This window comes from Rhineura floridana, chromosome 6, assembly GCF_030035675.1.
Source record: "Rhineura floridana isolate rRhiFlo1 chromosome 6, rRhiFlo1.hap2, whole genome shotgun sequence".
NCBI classification, from domain to species: Eukaryota; Metazoa; Chordata; class Lepidosauria; order Squamata; family Rhineuridae; genus Rhineura; species Rhineura floridana.
Window position 1 is genome coordinate 156283252 of NC_084485.1, and position 20176 is coordinate 156303427.

The window sequence follows — 20176 nt, forward strand, 5'->3', positions numbered from 1 at the left end:
TCATTTCAAAGCAACTTACAAACATTAAAAAGATAATTAAACAAGAATAATAAGCTAAAATATTCACAATCTATGCGTAAAATAGCAAAGGTGTGTGCTTTTTGCCATGCAGGAATCACATAATTTTTTTTTAAGTAGAAGAGAAGAAGATTGATTTCCCTCAAAGGACTCTTAATAGTTTATTTTATTTGTACCACCTCACCTTTCTGCCCCAAAGGACCCCAAAGCAGCTTACAGACATTTTTAAAACAGTTATAAACATATACAAAATACGATAGTAGCATCAAAACTGCCAGATTTAAAGACTGTCTGACAGCAGCATCATAATATTAGCTTGCCTTGAAGGCCTTCACAGAAAACATATCTTCACCCTCTGTCGAAAAGCATGAGCATTAGTACGAGTACCACTCAGAGTAGAGCCATTGAAATTAATAGGCATGGCTAAGGCTGCAATCCAATAAGTGTTTACTCAGAAGTAATCTCCAATGGGTTCAATGGGATTTACTCCCAGGTAAGTGTATATTGGATTGCACCCTAATTTAGGTTCATTAATTTCCGTGTGGGTAGGATTTAGTTGAATATAACCCTGAGTCAGGCCCTGGGCTCCTACTAGGAGGAAGGGTGGGATATAAATCAAATAATAAATAAATAAATATTCTATCATTTTAGCACCCTGGCTGAAAAGTCTCCCAGTGCCCACCAATCTTACCTTTGAGGATGGCGAAGTATGGAGCAGGGCCTCAGATGTTGTCCTGAGCCCTGAGTTATATGCCAATTTGTTACCAGGCCAAGTTCAAGGTGTTGGTACTGGTATATAAAGTCCTTAACACCTTTGGACCAGTTTACTTGCAAGACATGTTACCCCATATGAGCCCACTCAACCACGTTGATCTGCGGAAAAGGCACTGTTACAGGTGCCACATAATACTCAGTCTGCACTTGTACGAAATCGTTCTTTTAGTGTGGCAGCACCTACTCTTTGGAACTCCCTGCCTATTGACATCAGGCAGGCACTGTCATTGTATTTCTTTTGGCACTTCTTTACTTTTATTCTTTTTAGGCAAGCCTATTCAGACACATAGATGCTGATCTGTTTTAATGTCTTTAGTTAGTAGCTATTTTAATTGTTTCAAATGTTTTTAATTACTTGTTTCTGTTTTATTGGTGATTTTTAATGTTTTTTGTAAACCACTTAGAGGTTTTTACATTCAAGCAGTGTATAAATTTTGTTAACAAAATAAAACTACTATGTGAGATGGGACAGTCTTTCAGATATCCTGGTCTCAGATTGTTTGAGAGTATAAAGGTCAAAAGCAGCAGCACTTTGGATTGGGCCTGGAAACAAACTGATAACTGCAGATGGAGTAATATTGAAGTTACATGCTCTGTGCAGCATCTCATCAGCATTCTAGTGGCTCCTAAATTGAAATCTTCCAATAACCTTCATCAGTAGTTTCATGTAGATGTTAAACAGCATGATGGATCCTTGTACCCCATAAACCACTGACCATGTGGTGGAGGAAGTGTATATCATCTTCCCTCTATCCTGCCCTTCCTTCCAGGCAAGCTAACAACAAAGTAGCAAAACAGTACAGTTAAAAAGAAAATAAAACATGTTCTCCTGTGCATGTAAGATGATCTCAGGTGGGTTTTGAGCTCCTTGTGTTCAAACACAGAATAGCACGATTTTTCTTGCTTTTTCTAGCTTCCCCTTAGCTTTGGGAAACCAGTTTTTCTATTCTGCCTTCACTGTGTGTAGTCGAATTCTTTGTGCTCTCTGCTCATTTCTGTGATTCTGCCCTTCTTTCAGGCTGGTATTCTGTGGGTGTCTGTTGTATTTGTGTGTGTGTGTGTTGTCTTTTTCTGTTCTCACTAACCAAAAAACACACACCTCAATAACACTTATTTTATCACGCCCGCCATTTTCTCCTTCTGCCGTTTGTCCTCTCCTCCACAACAGCCCAAGAGCTGGCAAAGCAGTACAGCTGGCAGAGCAAGCCCTTAGCCGCTCATCCTCTGCGGCACGATCTCCCGAAGGCTATGGAGAAATCTAAGGAAAAGTTGGCAATGCCAGTAAGGAAGGCCCCGTCGCTGCCACTCTTACCACAACTTCCAGCCTCCCAAGATGCTTCCACAAATGCAGCAGGAATTCTTACAGCTTCTGCCAACCCCTCATCCAACAGGCCAGAGGGTGCTTTGGCGGTCTCATGGGTCATAGGAAGGGACTCCTCAGCAAGGTCAGCAGCGGCTCTCATGACAGTTCTTCAGCCCTTTACTACAGTGGGTCTCGGAGACTGCAGGGAGCCAGATATTAGACCCATGTTACTTTTACTGGAATGGCAGCCTCATTAACAGGGAGAGTGCAGAGCAGGAGGGGGGGGGAAGCTTTTTGGCAGGAAGCTCTGCACAACAGCTTGCCTCTGAGGGTTATCTGAGTAGGGCTCTAAGGGTTGAAGAGCAATTATCGGGATGAAGAAGACCAACACAGAAGGGATTTAGCAACAGTCTTCCCTACTAGGTCTTCTAGGTCTTTTGTGGATTTGCGGACTCAGCTACTATGCAGTCTAGCCGTCTCCCAGTGTCCTCTCAAGCATCCCTCTGGATGGGAAGGGCTCAGCAGCACACTTCCTCAGAGAATCTGTAGTCTCATTCCCCTTCTATGCAGCTGCATCTAGCTCCAGACATACTACTGCAGCTGAAAGATACTTTGTTAGCAGACACGTCTAAAGACCTGTCTGCTACCTTGCAATCTTTGCTGGCTGCTGCACCTAGTCCTAATGTCATCATTCAGCCTTCAGGGGCACAATTTCAAGGGGCTCAGCTGCCTCAGTCTGCTCAGCCCCAAAATCCTCAGGTCCAGATTACACACCCTCAGCATCTTCGGAGGTTTCATAAGCATGCTTCACCGGAGCCTGATGCAGTACCCAGGGGAGGGATTCGTCAGCTATCCTCTGCTGAGGGTTCAAAGGCAGTTCATATACATTTAATTGTACTGGGTGAAGCAGAGTGGAGTGGGGAGTCTGAGTCAGAAGAGGTTTCTTCCAATCGGGTGTTTCAGGAACATTACTTACCATTGCTGTGTAAGGCCATGGAGGCTCTCAACTTGAACACTACAGAGGAGGCTCCTTCACAGGATTCTTCATCCTCCAGAATGGCTTCTAAGTGCTCAGATCCCAAGCCTGGTCTCAAGTGCTCAAGCTCCCGTCTTTGCTTCTGAAGGTCATTAAAGCAGAGTTTGACACCTTTACTAAAAAGTCTGTACCCATTGCAAATAAATATTACCTTCTGGATCAGTCACTTATGGGCCAATTGAAGCCCCCACTCATTTATGCCCCAGTGCAAGGTCTAGTAAGTCACTCCCTAAATCCTAAAGTTTCGGATGTGCAGCTCTAGGATGTGATGGAAGAAAGTTGGACTTAGGCCTCTGGCAAGTGCACGATACCAGCACTCTATCAATAAGGGCTATGGCCTTGGCTTCAGTACTTGCACGAACTGCTTTGCTATGGTTGGAGGAGCTATTCAACAATTCTTAGCAGAATCCTGCCTGGGTTCGAAAATCTCTGCTGAAACTTTCATGGGTGGTGGCCTTTACATCAGACAATGCAGTCCAGTTTTTGGCTAGAGCTTTTACAGCTGGTGTATTTGGCTGGAGAACCCTGTGGCTTTGTCACTGGGACGTTGACCCCACTGCATGCTCTAACCTGGCTTCAGAAGTGTATACAGGAGGCAAGGTATTCAGGGATTCAGCCTTGGAGAAGGTTTTAGTGGAGTCCAGGGATAAAAGAAGCCAATGCCTTCCTTTTAAAAGGAGAAGGACAAGCACAGTCCTTATCACCTGTATCCAACCAGTCAGTCCTTCCACTCATTTCATTCCTTAAGGCAACCAGGTTGGGGCAGAGATGTTCGGTCTTTTCGACCATGGGTCAGGCAACGTTTCACTCCCCATAGCCAGCAGTAGCAATTCTCTGGGAAGCCTGGCTCCAGTCAGCAGGTATCAGGGAACAAACACCAATTCTGACTACGCCCTTCCCCCATGGGTGGTTGCCTGCAGAATTTTTCAGACAAATGGAGCAACATCATTTCAGATCGATGGGTGCTGCAGATGCTAAGACAGGGTCTCAGACTAGAACTCACTGCATCACAGGCTCATCCCATCTCCTTTTCCAACAAATCTGGTCAAGCAAGCCAGAGACCCAGGAGGCTATTCACCGTCTCCTGGACACTGTGGCAATTGATCCAGTGCCATCAGGGGAGCACTTCTTGGGTATCTATTCCCTCTTCTTTACAGTAGCCAAGAAGAATGGATCCTTCCAGACAGTATTGGATTTAAAACATCTCAATCAGTTCATAAAGTACCACAGGTTCTGGATGGAGACCTTGATGTCCATGAAGGAGGTTCTCAGGCAGGGGGATCTCCTCTCATCGATAGATCTCAAGGAGGCTTATCTACATGTTGCGGTTGTCCAAGCCCATCATCGTTACTTCAGGTTTGCAGTGAATTGTCAGCACTACCAATTCTGGGGGAATGCCCTTTGGTCTGGCATCAGCTCCCAGGGTGTTCACCAAAATTGTGATCACCCTGGTGGCATACCTCAGAGTAGAAGAGATTCACAACTACCCTTACTTAGATGATCTGATTCGCTCACCGTCTCTGGAGAAGTCATGACTGAACCTTCATACATGGAAATTGAGCAGAAAGCAGGCCTGCTGGTTTCTGTGATAGACACCATGCTGGCTCCCAGAAGGCCTTCCACCATGAAGTTATACTAGCGTATGTATATGTTGTTGTGCACTGAAGAGAGCAGCTCTTAAGGAAATTTTATCTTGTCTTCAAGATGGATTTGGCGATGGGTCTACATCCTAACACTCTCCATTGCCAGGCGTCAGGTCTCTTGGCCATCCTCTCGAAGACACAAGATAAGCCTTTAGGTTCACATCCTTATTTGAGGTGTTTTCTGCATGGAGCGACCATATCTTCACCACCTACCAGCACCTTTTTCCATCCTGGTATCGTCACAAAGTACTGATGGCGCTTCAGAAACCACCATTTGAACCTCTTAAGTCCATCCCTCTACATTCAGGGTGCTGTTTCTGATGGCAGTTACTTTGGCCAGACAGGTCTCTGAGATGAATGCTCTATCAGTGGATGAGCACTGTTGCATTTTCCAAAAAGTCAGGGTCATTTTATGCACTAATCTTTTCTGTCCTAAAATCCCTTCTACCTTCCACTGTCAGCAAGAATTTGTGTTGCCTTCCTTCTGTCCCTCTCCTTCCCACCCATCTGAGAAGGCTTGGCACTCTTTGGATGTGCATAGGGCCCTGAAAGTGTACATTTCCAGAATGAAGCCTTTTCATAAGACAGACTGTTTCTTTTCACCCTTTTTCGTTGGGGGAAAAAGTTTCAACATCCACTTTATCCAGATGAATTAAGGCTTGCATTTCCTTATCTTACACCAGTCAGAATTTACAGCTGCCAGCTAAGATCATAACACATTCTGTCAGGTCAGCGGCCACCTCAGCAGCCTTTTTGCTTAATGTACCTCTTCATGAGGTATGTAGAGTGGCCACTTGGGCTACTCCAAAGACATTTATCAAGAATGATAAGGTTGATAAGTATGCCTCGACTGAGGCAGCCTTTGGGAGATGGGTTCTGCAGTTCATTCTCCCAAAGTTATAGGAAACCCCCAGTAGGTTCCCATCCTTTATGGGTCAGCTTGGGTATGTCCCACCTGAGATCATCTTATATGCAATTCCAACCATTTCATTGTCCCCAATTCAGAGAACAAAGAAGTTGAACAAACCTTCTAAGGTAAGAGGACATCTAGGAGCAATTTATGTCATCTATCTCAGTTTGCTTCTGAGTACAGATGATTCCCCCCATCCAGGACTAGGGATCCCAGTAAGCCTAAATGGTCTTGTATACTGTAGCGGTTAAGAGACAGGTATAAATAGCAGAAGTCACTGGTTCAGATCTCACCTCTGTTATGAACTCATTTGGTAGCTTAGGCAAACCACTCAATATCAGTCCCCTTCACCTACAATATGAGGGATACTAACCTACCTCCCAGGGTTGTTGCAAGTATTAAAAGATGATGCACTTGAAAACACTCTCTGAACTATCTTTATACTGTGGCATTGTGTAAAGTATTAATATATTTCACTGTTTGTAACCTGTAGGTGTTTGGTAGATAAAGGCTTTAATCATGATCCAGACAAAAATGTGTGCCAGACCTATATATACATTGGGGCTTATCAGTCTCTGTTTTGTCTCTCCAGTATTTCCTTTCTGCTGAATCATGACCCCCTCACCAAAGGTTTCTTCCTCCAGGAGGTATATTAGGCTTAGAGAGAATGATTGGCCCAAGATCATGCAAGGGGCTTCATGACTGATCTCCTTGTTTAGAAATTGGCCTCCACTGCAGGCATGTGCGACACTTTTCCTAAACGGGAGTGTGCATCCTGGGTTGAAACGTTCTGCAGAGGTTTGAAATCTAAAAGAAAAGCTATTTTTGTTGATTTTTTTAAAAATGCTGTTTTGCCGAAATGTGTGTTACAGAGACAGAAACTTTCAGCACAGTTCCAAATGCCTGTTTGAGGGAGGAAAACAAAATGTTGCCAGGATCAGACTATGGACTGCAACAGGCAAAGAACTCTTTACCTAGTAATGGAGTATCTAATAGACAACAAGAGCAAAACCCAGATTCTGACAGCACTTTAGAAGAACTCTCTTGTTACTCTTTGATGAGGTAAAGTGAACCACTTCAGTTCAATTGCATATTACCAAATTATGGCTGATGTCATAACTCTCTTATAATTCTAAGTATGTGATATAAAGGTAACTAGTTCTAATAATGCTTATCATTTATATAGAGTTATTTTTAATGTATATTATTTCAGCAATAATAACATGGTGATAGGATGTACAGTGTTATTCATTCATACATTATGCTGTTCATTTGGAATAAAATTTTGCAGTAGAGGAGTAAAATCCTATTCTCTCATACCGCACTACTTTACTCTAGCAATAACTTCAGTATTGTCCACAGTGGAGAACACCAACCATATTGTTTAGCAATAGTAAATTACAGTTGTTTTTAAAATGTAAATGCAAATGCACCCTTAGACTCTTCTGTAGAGTAATTCATTCCAGGGCAGTATTTTTCAAAATTTGGCCCTATTTGTATTTCGTTTTTTCTCATAGAAACCTTAGAATTTTAGCTGAAATAAGAGGATAATGCTAGATGCTCAGTACTCAATGTGACTATCCTATCTTGAAAGATTAAAGTTTTTTTCAGTTCTTCTTTGATTTTTCTGTTAGTCTGCCAGATAAAGTAAGATCCCCAAGAACTGCAGGCTCTCCTCAGTCTCCTAGCTTACAGAAACCATTGGATCCTGTAGTAAATGCAGCAGAAAAAACCCAATCCCTTTCAAGCTCTCCAGTGACTGCAGCTCCTGGACTGAAGCCAAATCTTGCCTTCTCTGATATGAACCTTGGAATCAACAGGACAGGAACAAGTGGCATGAATGGTGAGCTGGCAAAAAAAAAAAAGTACAAGGCATGGTGCCATTTACCCCTGGTATGTTTTTTAAAAGCACAGGTGCTTAATATCATGTATTTACCTTACAGGACCCATGCGCTTCTCACCTGCTGGTCTTCAGCATCGTATGTCAGCAGAGCTTCATTACTTAAGTGCAATTGAGGAGTCCGTTCGCCAGATCTCTGATGTAGAGCGGGTGCGGGGCATATCACTTGCACAACAGGAAAGTGTTTCACTGGCTCAGATTCTGAAGGTAGCTGGAGAAGTTCTTGACTCTGCCTTAGTTGTGTATGCACTTCCTCTGATGTATCTTAGCCAGGGCTTAGAACTGTTGAGGTGGGGCTAAGAGAATTGTGACAGTTGAAGATGAATATTGGCAAAGCGAATAGGTTCTTGTTCAAAAGAAGGAATAACTTTGAAATCTACGATTCCTAAAAATGATAACCACAGTTGTCGGAAGTACCTGTATGTAATTTAGATAGCTAATATCACAAGTTTTATTGATTGGATGTTGTGATCTTGGTATGATCAGGATGGAAGTTGTGAACTTTAAGAAATAGGAAATAAAGGATACTGAAGCATGAGATATACTAAGGATGCCAAAGTATAAATGCTTATCATTAATGAAATATTTAGAATTCACTAACTGAGGTATTAATATCCTTACTGAAATATATTCAGTGTAAGCTGCCTTGAATGCTTTTTATTCAAAAGGCCAGATATAAATTGATAAACTAAAACTAAACTAAATTTAATCCATAGGCACAGCAGCAACGACATGAGCGTGACTTGGCTCTTTTGAAGCTCAAGGCCGAGCAAGAGGCTTTAGAAAGTCAGAGGCAACTGGAAGAGGCAAGACAGAAAGCAGCTCAGGTAATAAGGTCTTTCAGACATGAAAAACATGAAAGTAGAACTTTTGTCCTTCGGAGAAATGGAAAATGGAAATGGACTGCCTTCAAGTTGATTCTGACTTATGGCGACCCTACGAATAGGGTTTTCATGGTAAGCGGTATTCAGAGGGGGTTGACCATTGCCTTCCTCTGAGGCTGAGTGAGAGGCAGTGACTGGCCCAAGGTCACCCAGTGAGCTTCATGGCTGTGTGGGGATTCGAACCCTGGTTTTTCAGGTCATAGTCCAACAGGTGCTAACAAATGCTAATTTGAGGCCCACAAATGGTAGCCAATAAGTTAAGAAATCTCACCATTTTGATAGACTTCAGAAAAATACTTATTCTAGAGGCACAAGTTCTTAGGATTCACCAGCCTGTTGGGGCCAGTGGGCACAGTTAGAATTTTGAGAGAGTGATGGGGATGCCAGTCACAGAATGGCTACCATGGGGGAGTATGACATATTGCGAAGTGGCTGCCATGTGTTAGTTTGGAAATTGAGTCAAGGCCAGTGTAAACCATGGCAAATCCTGGCCAATGCACTAACACTCATTAGGACCCTCAGTCGAGGTTTGAATTTGCTCAGCAGCAACCCAGTGGAACAGATTCAAGATTGTAACTTGAAACAAATCACTATTATTATAATAATAATAAATAATAAATTTTATTTCTAGGCCACCTATCTGGCCGCACAAGCGGCCACTCTACGCGGCGTACAAGATAAAGTAAAATACAACATACAAACTACATAAAAACCCAAGAACTACCATATAAAACGAAACCGAACCCACCCATAGCTAAAACCAATGGCGCCCAAAAGAAAAAAGAAACAAAACAAAAGACAAAAACCCAATTATGCAAAGCTTAATGGTATTATGAAAACTTGTAGAACTTACAGAAAATAAAACAAATTACATGGAATATTTGAAAGTAAAGCAACTTATTAATGTACATATCTAGATTCATCTCAGTCTGGATTCGTAACTGATTTTGGAACAGAATCAGTCTTGGTCACCCTGATGGATGACCTTTATTGTGAGAGAGACAGGGAGAGTGCGGCCCTGTTACTTCTGCTCAGTCACTCAGCAGCATTTGATACGATCGACCATGGTATCCTCCTGGACCAACTCAGTGGGATGGGTATTGGAGGCACTGTATTACGGTGGTTCCGCACTTACCTTCAGGGTTGCGTCCAGAAAGTAACACTGGCACTTGTATTATGGGGTTCCACAGTGTACTATTCTCTCTCTGGTGCTATTCAACATCTATATGAAGCCATTGGGAGTGGTCATTAGGAGTTTTGGAGCAAGGTGTCGGCAATATGCTGATGAGGCTCAGCTCTATTTCTCCATAACATCTGAATCAGAAGAGGCTGTGAACACTCTGGATCGATGTCTGAATGCTGTAGTAGTGGACTGGATGAAGGCCAATAAGGGAAGATGGAGGCTCTTTGGGTAGGTGGTTCCCATGTCTGGGAGATAGGCAGGTTACCTGTTCTGGATGGGGTCGCACTCCAGGTCCAGGTCCCCAAGGACCAGGTCCATAGCCTTGAGGGTACTCGTAGATTCATCTTTGTTACTAGAGGCCCAAGTATCCTCTGTGGCTAGGAGCGCCTTTTACCAACTTTGTCTGGTTTGTCAGCTAGTGCCATTCCTGGGCAGGGATAGCCTGACCTCTGTAGTCCATGTGTTGGTAACCTCGAGGCTGGATTACTGCAATGTACTCTATGTGAGGCTGCCCTTGGCTGTGGTTTGGAAGCTCCAGCTGGTGCAAAATGCAGTGGCCAGATTGCTGATGGGAGCATATGGTTGACAACATCTGACACCACTTTTAAAACATCACTAGCTGCCCATCTGCTACCCAGCCAGGTTCAAGGGCCTTGTATTAATTTACAAAGCCCTAAACAACTTAAGTCCAGGGTATCTTAGGGACCACCTGAACCCTTATATTCCAGCTTGATCACTGAGAGCTTCTGCGGGAGCAGAGCAGCTCTGCTTGTTCCCCAAGTTGGCAATGCTCATTTAACATAGAAACAAAATCGAGCCTTCAGTGTCATTGGCCCAGTTCTCTGGAGTGCTCTGCCAATAGAGATTTACCAGGCACCTTCGGTTATAATTTTTAAGCACCTGGTGAAAAACTTTCTGTTTCACCAGGCTTACGCAAGCAATTAAGAAGATGCTTTTTTTTCACAACAATTGACCTTTGTTTTTATGGTGTATTTAATTTTTTTTTAATTCTATGGTTGTTGTTGTGTTAAACATGTAAACCGCTTTGTTTTTAATGAAATAGCAATATACAAATACTTTTATAAATAAATATCAAATTTAAAGCAATTTGATATAATTTCTATAAACTATTTAATAATGGTATGAACTAATAGTGTTGACAAAGCAATCAATCTGAGTAAATTATATAATTGCCTAACTTCCTCCCACCTAGTTCCCTACCATATCAGAACAATAAGTTCCATGGTTACCATTCCAAGGCAACAGGCCAGGCCTTGTGGCATTCTCTTCAGCTAGGTGAACCACACAAAGCAGGGCAGGTAGCAGACAGCAAGGAAGAAGAAAGAAAAACCATACCCCCCCCCCGAAGAACTGACTGAAAAAAAATGAATATATATATTATATTGATCAATAACTAGACCCAGGGCATGGACTTCTCCATTAATTTTTTGTAATTTAATTACATTGGCGGACCCACATAAGACATAGACTGTGAATTACAGTAGGGCCCCTCTTCTCGGCGCCCCGCTTTTCAGCATTCTGCTAATACGGCGCCAGTGGGGCAGTCAGCTGGAGCTCCCTGCTCTCCAGCTGATCTCGCCAGAGGAGGGGGAGATCAGCTGCAACGCGCTCCAGCTGATCTTCTCCTCTTCCGGTGCGATCAGATTCCCACGCTCCAGCTGATTGCGCCCGAGGAGGGGAAGATCAGCTGTAGTGCGCTACAGCTGCTCTGCTTTTCGGCAATTTTTGCTTCGCAGCGTAGGTCTGGAACCTAACCTGCCGTATGAGTGGGGCCCTACTGTACCATAATCTGCCTGGGAGGGGGGGGAAGAGTAACCCTGCTGTATCAGCAGCTCTTTAACACACTCCAGCACTGGCTTGTCAAACATGTTACGCTTTTACTTTTGTTTTGGCTTCATGGCTAATTGCTGCAACTCTTTATTATAATGCTGAGGTCTCAACTAGTGGCACAAAGATCCAAGGAGCTTACACAGTTATGGCATAGTATCTTCCATCTTGATTCATCATGGCTGCTTTACTGTACTGTAACTCACAATAGCTGCTGGGTGTTCAGGTCTAAGAGGGCCCAGATTAACACTATGGTAGTGTGGCATAACACAAAATGACTTTCGTATGGGCATGGCGTAATGGCTGCCACATCGAAATATTATGTTGGTGTTCCCCAGTAGTTAGAAGGGCTCTGTCTTCTCAGGATGGTAAACTTCCCTCATAGTTCTCTAAATTGTCCGAGATTACTGTAACTTTGATGGCAAAAGTGCTACCTCCATGCAGACACCATTGATACAGTATCTGTTGACATGTGTGATGCATCGTTCTGTTCAGTTTTGTGGGATCAGTTTCAGTTATTGATGCCTGAGAATGTAGACAAGACACTTGCAGCTGTATAGCTTACTACATGAACTCTTGACCTGTGCCCCTCCTACCTGGTTTGTGCCAGCTGTGGAAGGTTGACTGGATGAATCTAGGGTGTGGTGAATACTTTGTAGTTTGACGGGGTGGTGCCTACTGCCTTGAAGGAGGTAGTAGCACTGAAAAAGAAGAACCTACCCTGGAAACAGAGGCTTTTGCCATCTACCACCTGGTCACTCATATACCTTTCTTCGGCAAGGTGATTGAATGGGTGGTGATGATTCAGCTGCAGAAGCTCTTGGATGAAACTGATTATCTTGACCCATTTCATTCTGGGTTCAGGGCCAGTTTTGGGGCAGGATCGACCTTGGTCACCCTGATGGATGACCACCTCTGGGAAAGGGGTGTACAACCCTGTTGATTCTTCTGGATCTCTCATTAGCTTTAGATTCCATAAATCAAGGTATGCTCCTGGATTGTCTATGTGAGTTGGGGGTTGGGGCTCCGTTTTACAGTGGCTTCATTCCTACTTACAGAGTCAGTTCTAGAGAGTACTAATGGGTGATTGTACCTCAGTCCCCTGGCAGTTGATCTGCGGGATGCCATTGGGCATAATTTTGTCCCCAATGCTATTTAATATTTACACGAAGCCACTGGGGGGCATTATTCAGAGGTTTGGGGCAAGATGTCACTGGCATGCTGATAGCCAGCTCTGTTTCTCTGTAACATCTGAATTGGGAGAGGCCATGCATATCCTAAACTGGTGCCTGGATGCAGTCATAGGCTGGATAAGGATTAAGAAATTGCAACTGAAAACTGACAAGATGGAGACCCTATGGCTTGTTCATTTGCAGGTCTAGGAATTGGTCTGTGTACCGGCTCTGGATGAGGTTGCACTCCTGAAGAAGTAGTGCTTACGCATGCTGGGCTCCTACTGAGAGGAAGGGCGATATATACATCTAATAAATAAATAAATAAAATAATAGATCCATCACTGTCACTAGAGATCCAGGTGTACTGAGTGACTCCCATTGCCAACTTCAGTTGATCCACCCACTATGACCAAAAACTATGAACTAAAAATAAAAACTTCAACTATAGCATCACAACTGAATACTGTAACTTGAGTGACCAATTTAAAAACAGAATACAACTCCTATATGCTGAGTCCAGTGCATGTGTCTTGGCAAATGGTCATCTATTGGAATGATTTTTATCAGAATGGTTTTTTATTGACACTGAGAGGCATCAGGCAGGGCTGCCCATTTTCTCCATTTTTGTTTGCTTTAGCCCCTGGTCATAGCAGTTATTTTGGGGTACAGCTGGGTCAAGTCATCAAAAAATACTAGTATATGCTGTTGATGTTGTACTAATATTGACCCAGCCACAGACATCTTATAAAGAGCCTATACAATCACTGCCTGTATACACGATCAGTTATAAAAATTAGAATGGATAGGTCTGAAGTTTCAAAATAAAATCAAAGAGGAGCTTGCACAACCAACAATAGTACCATTGACATTAGAATGGTAAATATCTGCCCATGTGCCTAAGAGATGATTTAGCAGAAATTGTTAAACTCAAACCATAAATGATTATGTAAAGAAATTGAACAAGAAGTAGAGTTCTGGACATCATTACCAATATCTTGCGTAGAAAGGATTTCTACAACTAAAATGAATAATGTCTCTATGCTGTTTTTCCTGTTTATAAATATTCCATTGCAAATCCAACTCGCAGTCTTGAATATGTGGAAAAATGACTTTGGAGTTTACCTGCTGTTTTGAATAAGTGTTTATCATTTTGTACACTCTTTAACTGTGTACTTATTTCTTAGCCACAGAGGTAGTAGAAATACTAGAATGAGGTACAATTTTTAAAAATGAGATAAAATAAAGGGCTACGGCAAAAATGTGTTTACGTTCACACTTAGGGGAATTACTGTGGTATTTATCAGTTCCAAGGCTCACATAGTTTTCCCCCCTTCCCAGGGAATGACAGGGAAATGAGGGCTTTGGATCCAACAGATCAAACGGTTGGAATATCCCATTCAACCTCCACCACTCTCAGAACATCAAGGGTATGGCAGAGGTTTCCACAGCTGCACTTGGGAGCCTTAATCCATAGACATGTTCCCCAGACCATCGAGAGGGAGGTCCACAACTCCGACTCCTCAGCTGCTCTGCAAAGAAGCATAGGATTGCTCCTTTGATAATCTGATCCATAAGTACTTCTGCAGGACACCCTTCCTATGCCCAGTAAAATTTAACCTATATTGGTGCTATATTAGGATCCTGCCCTAATGCCAAGGGGCTGGACATCCCACATTCAGGTTCTTCAGATCAAGGCAAGTCTACATTTTCCATAAAAACAAATAGTTCAGGTACCAAATGCTATATATTTGGTCAACCTGGAATTGTGTGTCAAACACGTTTTCATCATTTTTATCTTTCCTTTTCAATGGATCTAAGCTGAGTATGACTATGTTGGATACAACTCCATGACATCTGCTCTAATGAGCACATGCTTGTTGTAACATACATATTGTCCAAAGAAAAGGATGAAGAAGCTGAAATTGTTTAGCTGCACTACGTTAGTCACAAATTGAAATAAAATGGTTGATTTTCTTTTCCTAGTTATTTACCATGAGTTCCATCCATTTAATAATAATAATAATAATAAATTTATTTTTGTTACCTGCCTCTCACTCGGAATGCAGGTCCCAAGGTGGATTACATAGATTAAAAAATACAAAGTGTACATAAAACCATACAGAGATTTAAAAATACAAAAACAGACAAAAAAACCCTATGTATAAATAAATCCATAAAATCCTCTAAAACATCAGTATAATGGCATGGATAGAGAGATTTAACCAAATGCTTGCATAAAGGGATGGATCTTCAAACGGGGAGAGAGAGGGCATATCTATAATAACAGGCTTATAATAATGGGAAGAGAGAGGGCTTATACATTTTATGTATTTTAATTGTATTCTGTGCATTTTAATTTACTGTAATGTTTGTGTTTTTATTGTGTATTTTATTATATATGTGTGCTATTTTATTGTAACCGCCCTGAGTGCCCTGTTGTAGGCTAGAAGGGCTGGATAGAAATATTTTAAATAATAATTATTATTATTATCTCACCTCACAAGGGAGGGCATTCCATAATCCATTCCATTTATTGTTCATTATTGCCTGAACTGATTTTTGCTGCTTGACCAGTTTTGGTTATCACGTTTAATGAAACATTACTGCCAAATTTCCCAAATTCACACATCCTCCCTTTTGGCACGTGCACACAAAGGAGATACAAAAACATGTTTGTCACATCAGAATTCTAGTTTGGCCCCTTTGGCACCTGGACTAAAACAGGACAATTTTTTAAAATACATCTAGGCCCATGCAGAGTCTCTCCAGCAGCTGGTTCAGTCACAGCAGGAGGCAGCAGAAAATCTACAGGAGACGACATGCAAGATTGCAGCTCAGCAAGCGGAGGCTGCTCTGCTCACCACAGACGCTGCTCGCCAGATACGTGAGGTTAGATTCTGCTATGAAATCCTGGGTGAGCTTGGCTTTGTGCAGATTGGTTCATAAAGCTAGCTGGCTTATTGCAGCCAAGAGCTCTTCGATAGAAAGGAGCTTTCTGCTCTTTCCTGTAGTAGTGTATTGGGAAAGGAAACACGCTGCCTATTTGTGGGGTGGGATAAAAAAGTAAATATTTGTAACATGCTTTGATTTCTGAAATATTAACTCATGGAAAGTACTTTGATGCTTATGAAACTTCTCGCTGTGCTCCTTTATTCAGATGACAGAGCTTGCACGAGCCCAGATCTCTGATGCCGTTGGGGCTCCTGCAGCCCCAATTACTGCATTGTTCGACCAAGAGCGGAAGCACCATTCAGCACTCGTAAAGCAACTAAAATCTCACAATACAAGCAGGTATTTTATATCACAGTTCAGTTCTTGGAGTAGATTATATTTCACCGGAGGCATGCAGGAAGACTCCAGAAACCACCCCTGCCCAGTGTGCCCAGGAGAGAGAGGTATACATGATGTCAAAAGGAGTACTAGGCGGCTTCCCAAGTTTGCTCCTTCACTTTCTTTTCCCTGTTTTGTCTATAAACAACAGCTGCTTCTTTCTCTCTGCTGTCTTGAGCAGCTTCTTCTTTCTCTCTCTCTCTCGTTTGATTTTCTACACTAGCAGCCAATGCTGTAGCCAGGCAGGCCATTTCATGCCAGCATTGGGGTGTTGAAGGGGATTCCTGAGGAAAGGTAATGAGTGCTTCTCCCATGCATGTAAGATACTCTCAGGTGGGACTTGAGCGCCACCTTGTGGTCAAGGCAATATAGCACTCTTAGATTTCTCAGCGACATTGGCGTTACCTCAGATTTGTGGTGAATGGCCAGCACTTTCAGTACAGAGCAGTGCCCTTCCGTTTGGCATCTGCCCTCAGGGTGTTCACAAAGTTTGTGGTTACCTGGTGGCACACTTCAGGCTGACAGGAGTGTACGTCTGTCATTACCTAGACAATCTACTGATTGGATCACTATCAAAGTCAAAAGCTTGGGAGGACCTTTCCTGCACACTGGTATGCATCAAAGACCATGGCTTCCTTGTCAACCAGCAAAAGAACCACCTCCATCCATCCTATTGTATTCTACATCTGGGGGCAATAATACATATGGAGGTGGGAATTATAGCGCTATCACCAGAATGAGTGGCCAAGATCCAATCAGCAGTACACTCAAGTCTTCCCACTTGGTGGATCTCATGAAGCTGGCCAAAATCCTGGGACTCATGATTTTAGCAATTCAGGTTACCCCTTAGGCGAGACGTCATTCAGTGGGCATTGTTGCCATTCCAGAGCAATATGGCATCCCAGCACCATTGCTGGGTGCTTCGGTATGATATTATCTTCAATGGTGGTTGTGGACCTCAAATCTGCAGCAAGGGAATTCTCAACAGACAGTGGTCCAAACAGATGCCAGCCTAACGGGCTGGGGTGCTGTGTACACCAGCAACATGGTACAAGTTAATTGGACTTTGGAAGAGGCTGGCTTTCCGATCAATCTCTTGGAGCTATACCATCAGACTGGCCCTTCAGTACTTTGCCACAAGGAGACGCCATGGGGTGGTATTTGTGTGCACTGACAATATCATGGCCAAGGTCCATGTGAACTGGCAAGGAGCCACAAGATCCCGAATTCTTCAGAAAGAGGCGAGGATCTTCATGAGCTGGGCAGAAGTACATCTGGACTCCCTGCTTGCAGAGCATGTCAAGGGAGAGGACAACGTGCAGGCAGACTAGCTCAGCAGACAGCTGATACAGCAGGGAGAATGGAAAGTACATCCAAAAGTGTTCAGACAAATACACAAAAGGGTTGGCAGGATCCATGTGGACCTGTTTGCCTCACCTCAGAACCACCAGGTTTCCCAGTTCTTCTCATGTTATATAAATCCAGCAGCAGAGGGTACAGATGCTCTCACGGCCAAATAGTCCCTTGGAACTCTATATGCCTTTCCACCAATTCCTCTGCTATCTTGGGTCTTATGTCAGATTCAAGAAGAAACACCTAAGGTGATTCTGGTAGCTCCACATTGGCCTCGTCGTCCATGGAGATAGTCAGTCTGGCGACATCCTCCCCAGGACCTAACTCAGGGGTGTCTGGTTCATCTAGATCCAGCCTGGATGAATCTTCATGTGTGGAGATTGACCAGGAAAGACTCTTGACAGTGGGTTTACCATCAGCAGTGGTCAATACCATGCTGGCATCCAGACAACTGTCCACACTAAGATTATATCAGAGTACATGGAGAGTCTTTTCATCATAATGTCAAGAAAGACACTATGTACCCAGCAGAGCTAGTCTTACTTTGTGACGTCAGGCGTCGGCTCCTTTGGCAATCTTATCTGTCCCCAGATAAACCATTGGGATTGCACCGTTTTGTGAGACGTTTTCTTAGGGGAGCAACTATTTCATCTCTGCCGTCCCAGCACCACTTCCCATCCTGGCATTTACATAGTGCTGACTGCCCTTCAGAAACCACCATCTGAGCCTTTGAATTCCATGCTTCTACCCATCTTATCCTTCAAAGTTCTGTTCCTGGTGGCAATTATGTCAGCCAGAAGGGTTTTGGAAATGAATGCTCTATCAGTGGATAAGCCATTTTGTTTTTTCCACAAAGAGGGTAATCCTACATACTAACCCTCTTTTCCGTCCTAAAGTCCTTTCCTCCTTTCATTATCAGCAGGAGCTCATCTTACCATCTTTCTGTCCTTCACCTGTCCATCCGGTCAAAAAGGCCTGGTATTCGTTAGATGTGAGACAGGCTTTAAAGGTGTACATCACCAGAACCAAGTCATTTTGTAAGACGGATTCCTTGTTTGTATCATTTCACCCATCTACCTTAGGTAATAAAGTGTCCTCATCCACCTGTCTCGGTGGATCAAGGCTTGCATGTCTTTAGCTTACACCAGTCAGAATTTGCAGCTGCCAACTAAGATCATGGCATATTCCACTGGGGCAGCAGCCACTTGGGCATATTTCTCCCTCAACACACCCCTTCACAAGGTGTATAGTGCAGCCGCGTGGGCTTCTCCCAATGCATTCATTAAACATTACAAGGTTTATACATAGGCCTTGGCTGAGGCAGCCTTTGGCAGCACATTCTTCCAAAATTATAGGCAGCCCCTCATTTTTCCCCACCCTTCATTGGTCAGCTTGGGTATGTCTCACCTGAGAGCATCTTACATGCACCGGATCAGAGACCTTTGGTCTTACTGTGAAACGGTCTTCTATGCACATGTAAAGATGCTGTCAGGGACCTTCTACAAGTTCAGGTTCTTCCTACATTCATTCTTCTTAGCAGAGAGTACCATATATTGTCTGTTTTGCATGCACCGTTAGTTTTATTTTCTGTGTTTTGGCTTGCCATGTAAGAACTGGCTTCCTGAGGCTAAGGGAAAGCTAGAAACATCATAAGAAATTGAACAGTGCCATGTTGCCTTCCACCATAAGGTAGAGCTCAAGTCTCACCTGAGAGCATCTTTACATGCACATGAAACACCGGTTTACAATAAGACCAAAAGTTTCATTTATGCTTGTTGGATTTGCTTGATAGTCCCCTCAATTGACTTATTGTAGGCATCAGGGAAGACTTCATACATAGAGCTCAACCACCTATCTGCACATTCTGTCTTCACCTCCTCCCTTTACAGCAGACCTTGCAGTGAATGGGAGAATGAGGGTGAGGCTCATACCCAACTGAAACCTGGTAAGAAAGGCCAATACAGGCTCTAGGAGCCTTTGTCAGCTGCTCCACAAACTACTAGGGTTAGAAGATGGAACCCCCAGAGCCCTGTTTCACAGACCACCTGGCGGACAATTTTCCCTCTCCTCTCAGGTGACTCATTTTGTGCGGAACAGGAATCCCGTGCCAATATACGATGGGTGCTCTGGAGTGGCGAGTATCAGAAAGCCTTCCCTGCTCTTCCCTGTTTCTGTGCTTGAGAGAAAGTAGATATAGTTTTGAAAACACCCACACCACTTTTTATACAGAACAAAGCTAAATACATTTTCTAGTGACTTACATTCACTGATACTTAATTGGATGTTTCTCATCTATTTATTTCACTTTAACCATTTTGTCTTTGAGGCTTTTTTCTTCAGCTGCTTAAGTCAATTATCTGGAACATTTGTTTTGATTTCCCAAATTTCTCAAACTTTCTTTTGTTAAATAGGAAAGCAGAATCAATTACACCTTCACAAAGTAAAGAGGAAACAGGTGACTCAAAACATCATTACTCTCCCTCATTTGATAGTTACTCAGAATCATCGCGATCAAAGGCACACGATCAGAGGTGAGAAGCAAGATTTATGCAGTTGTCAATTATAAATGTAGCAGAGGGAAACTTTGAGTAGTACTTGATGCAGGAGATGTCAAGTTTAAATTACTTTTCTTTAGCTGCTGTAACATTTCCAGTTCCTTTTCCTTCACTTACTTCAGATCTCTATATTTTATCGTGAAATGAAAGCCATTTGAGAATACTCTTAAGGAACTTGCTGTGGGTGCACAAATTGCAGCGCATGCCAGTTTACTCCCCCAAATCAGTTACATTTGATCAAAGTATGTCAGGAGAGAGGGTGTT

General features: G+C 43.0%; 1 protein-coding gene across 6 annotated transcripts in view; it reads left to right on the forward strand.

Moving 5' to 3' along the window:
- Window positions 1–20176, forward strand: part of CEP350 (centrosomal protein 350) — a 142453-nt gene that overhangs the window by 49257 nt on the left and 73020 nt on the right. For 5 of the 6 annotated variants that reach the window (XM_061634242.1, XM_061634241.1, XM_061634240.1 and 2 more), the window contains exons 15-21: window positions 6557–6746; window positions 7319–7527; window positions 7628–7791; window positions 8301–8411; window positions 15423–15563; window positions 15832–15965; window positions 19769–19888. In XM_061634242.1, coding sequence (XP_061490226.1) covers window positions 6557–6746; window positions 7319–7527; window positions 7628–7791; window positions 8301–8411; window positions 15423–15563; window positions 15832–15965; window positions 19769–19888 — 1069 coding nt within the window. The remainder of the gene's footprint in view (window positions 1–6556; window positions 6747–7318; window positions 7528–7627; window positions 7792–8300; window positions 8412–15422; window positions 15564–15831; window positions 15966–19768; window positions 19889–20176) is intronic. The other variant, XM_061634244.1, reaches the window with a different exon arrangement.